This window comes from Aureococcus anophagefferens (assembly GCF_000186865.1).
Source record: "Aureococcus anophagefferens unplaced genomic scaffold AURANscaffold_1014, whole genome shotgun sequence".
NCBI lineage: Eukaryota > Pelagophyceae > Pelagomonadales > Pelagomonadaceae > Aureococcus > Aureococcus anophagefferens.
Window position 1 is genome coordinate 1 of NW_008706210.1, and position 1,089 is coordinate 1,089.

A 1,089-nucleotide genomic window follows, 5' to 3' on the forward strand; every position below is an offset into this window, starting at 1 on the left:
CGCCGTCGCGGTCGACGACGCGGAGCTCGACGCGCTCGCCGAGGTTGCAGCCGACCTCGTAGGCCTCGTCCCACGACGCGTCCGGGAACGCGGCGCCGCCGTCGACCGTCGTCTCGAACGCCACGGCGCCGCCGACGACGGCCCGCACGTAGGCCGCGCCGCCGCGCTTGAGCAGGTGAATATTCCGCAGGTGGCGCGCGCCGCGCACGGAGACGCGGGCGCGGTGGTCGCAGACGCGGAGCCGGTCGACGCGGTAGCGCGCGTCGCGCGCGCGCTCGAAGCGTCGCCGGAGCCGCGACGCGGCGACGCTCTCCGCGTGCATCGCCGCCCGCGCGGCGCAGGCGTCGCGGCCGCGCCGTGCCGCGCGCCGGAGGAAGCCGTGCGCGACGAGCGCCTGGCCGACCCAGTGCGCGTCCTGCGCGCTCGACGCGTCGTTGCCGGCATCGGCGACGAGCCACGCGACGACGTCGAGCGACGAGATGGAGTCGTCGAAGAGCCGCGCGTCGAAGTAGGCGCTCCGGTCGTTGACGGGCTCCAGGGCGCGGAGCAGGCGCAGCGCGAGCGCCCGCAGGAGCTCGAGCGCCTCGCGGGACACGACGACGGGCCCGTCGGCGCGGGATCGCTCGATCATGCTCAGCTGCATCATACTCTGATCGATGCAGCATACACCTAGCAAAAAAACCCGAGGGGGTTGACCGCCGGTATGCCTGGTAGTATGCGCCCGCTATGCGGGCTTTATGCGGGCTTTATGCGGGTGTTATGCGGGTGGTATGCGGGTGGTATGCGGGTGGTATGCGGGTGGTATGCTGGTGGTATGCTGGTGGTATGCGGGTGGTATGCGGGTGGTATGCGTCTGCTATGCTGGTGGTATGCGGATGCTATGCCGGTGGTATGCGGCTGCTATGCTGGTGGTATGCGGCTGCTATGCTGGTGGTATGCTGGTGGGTTGCTATGCTGGTCTTATGCGCCTGCTATGCTGGTGGTATGCGGCTGCTATGCTGGTCGCCGGGTCTTATGCGCCTGCTATGCTGGTGGTATGCGCCTGCTATGCGCCTGCTATGCGCCTGCTATGCGCCTGCTATGCGCCTG

The 1,089-nt window shown here is 69.2% G+C and overlaps 1 protein-coding gene across 1 annotated transcript; it reads right to left on the minus strand.

Annotated features, from left to right (window-relative positions):
* Window positions 1-55: 55 nt before the first annotated feature.
* Window positions 56-643, minus strand: AURANDRAFT_69154 (hypothetical protein; the record flags this gene model as incomplete). Its single annotated transcript, XM_009044907.1, has 1 exon — window positions 56-643. A coding segment is annotated over one exon (588 nt), but the record flags the coding sequence as incomplete, so codon positions are not given.
* Between the last annotated feature and the right edge of the window lie 446 nt (window positions 644-1,089).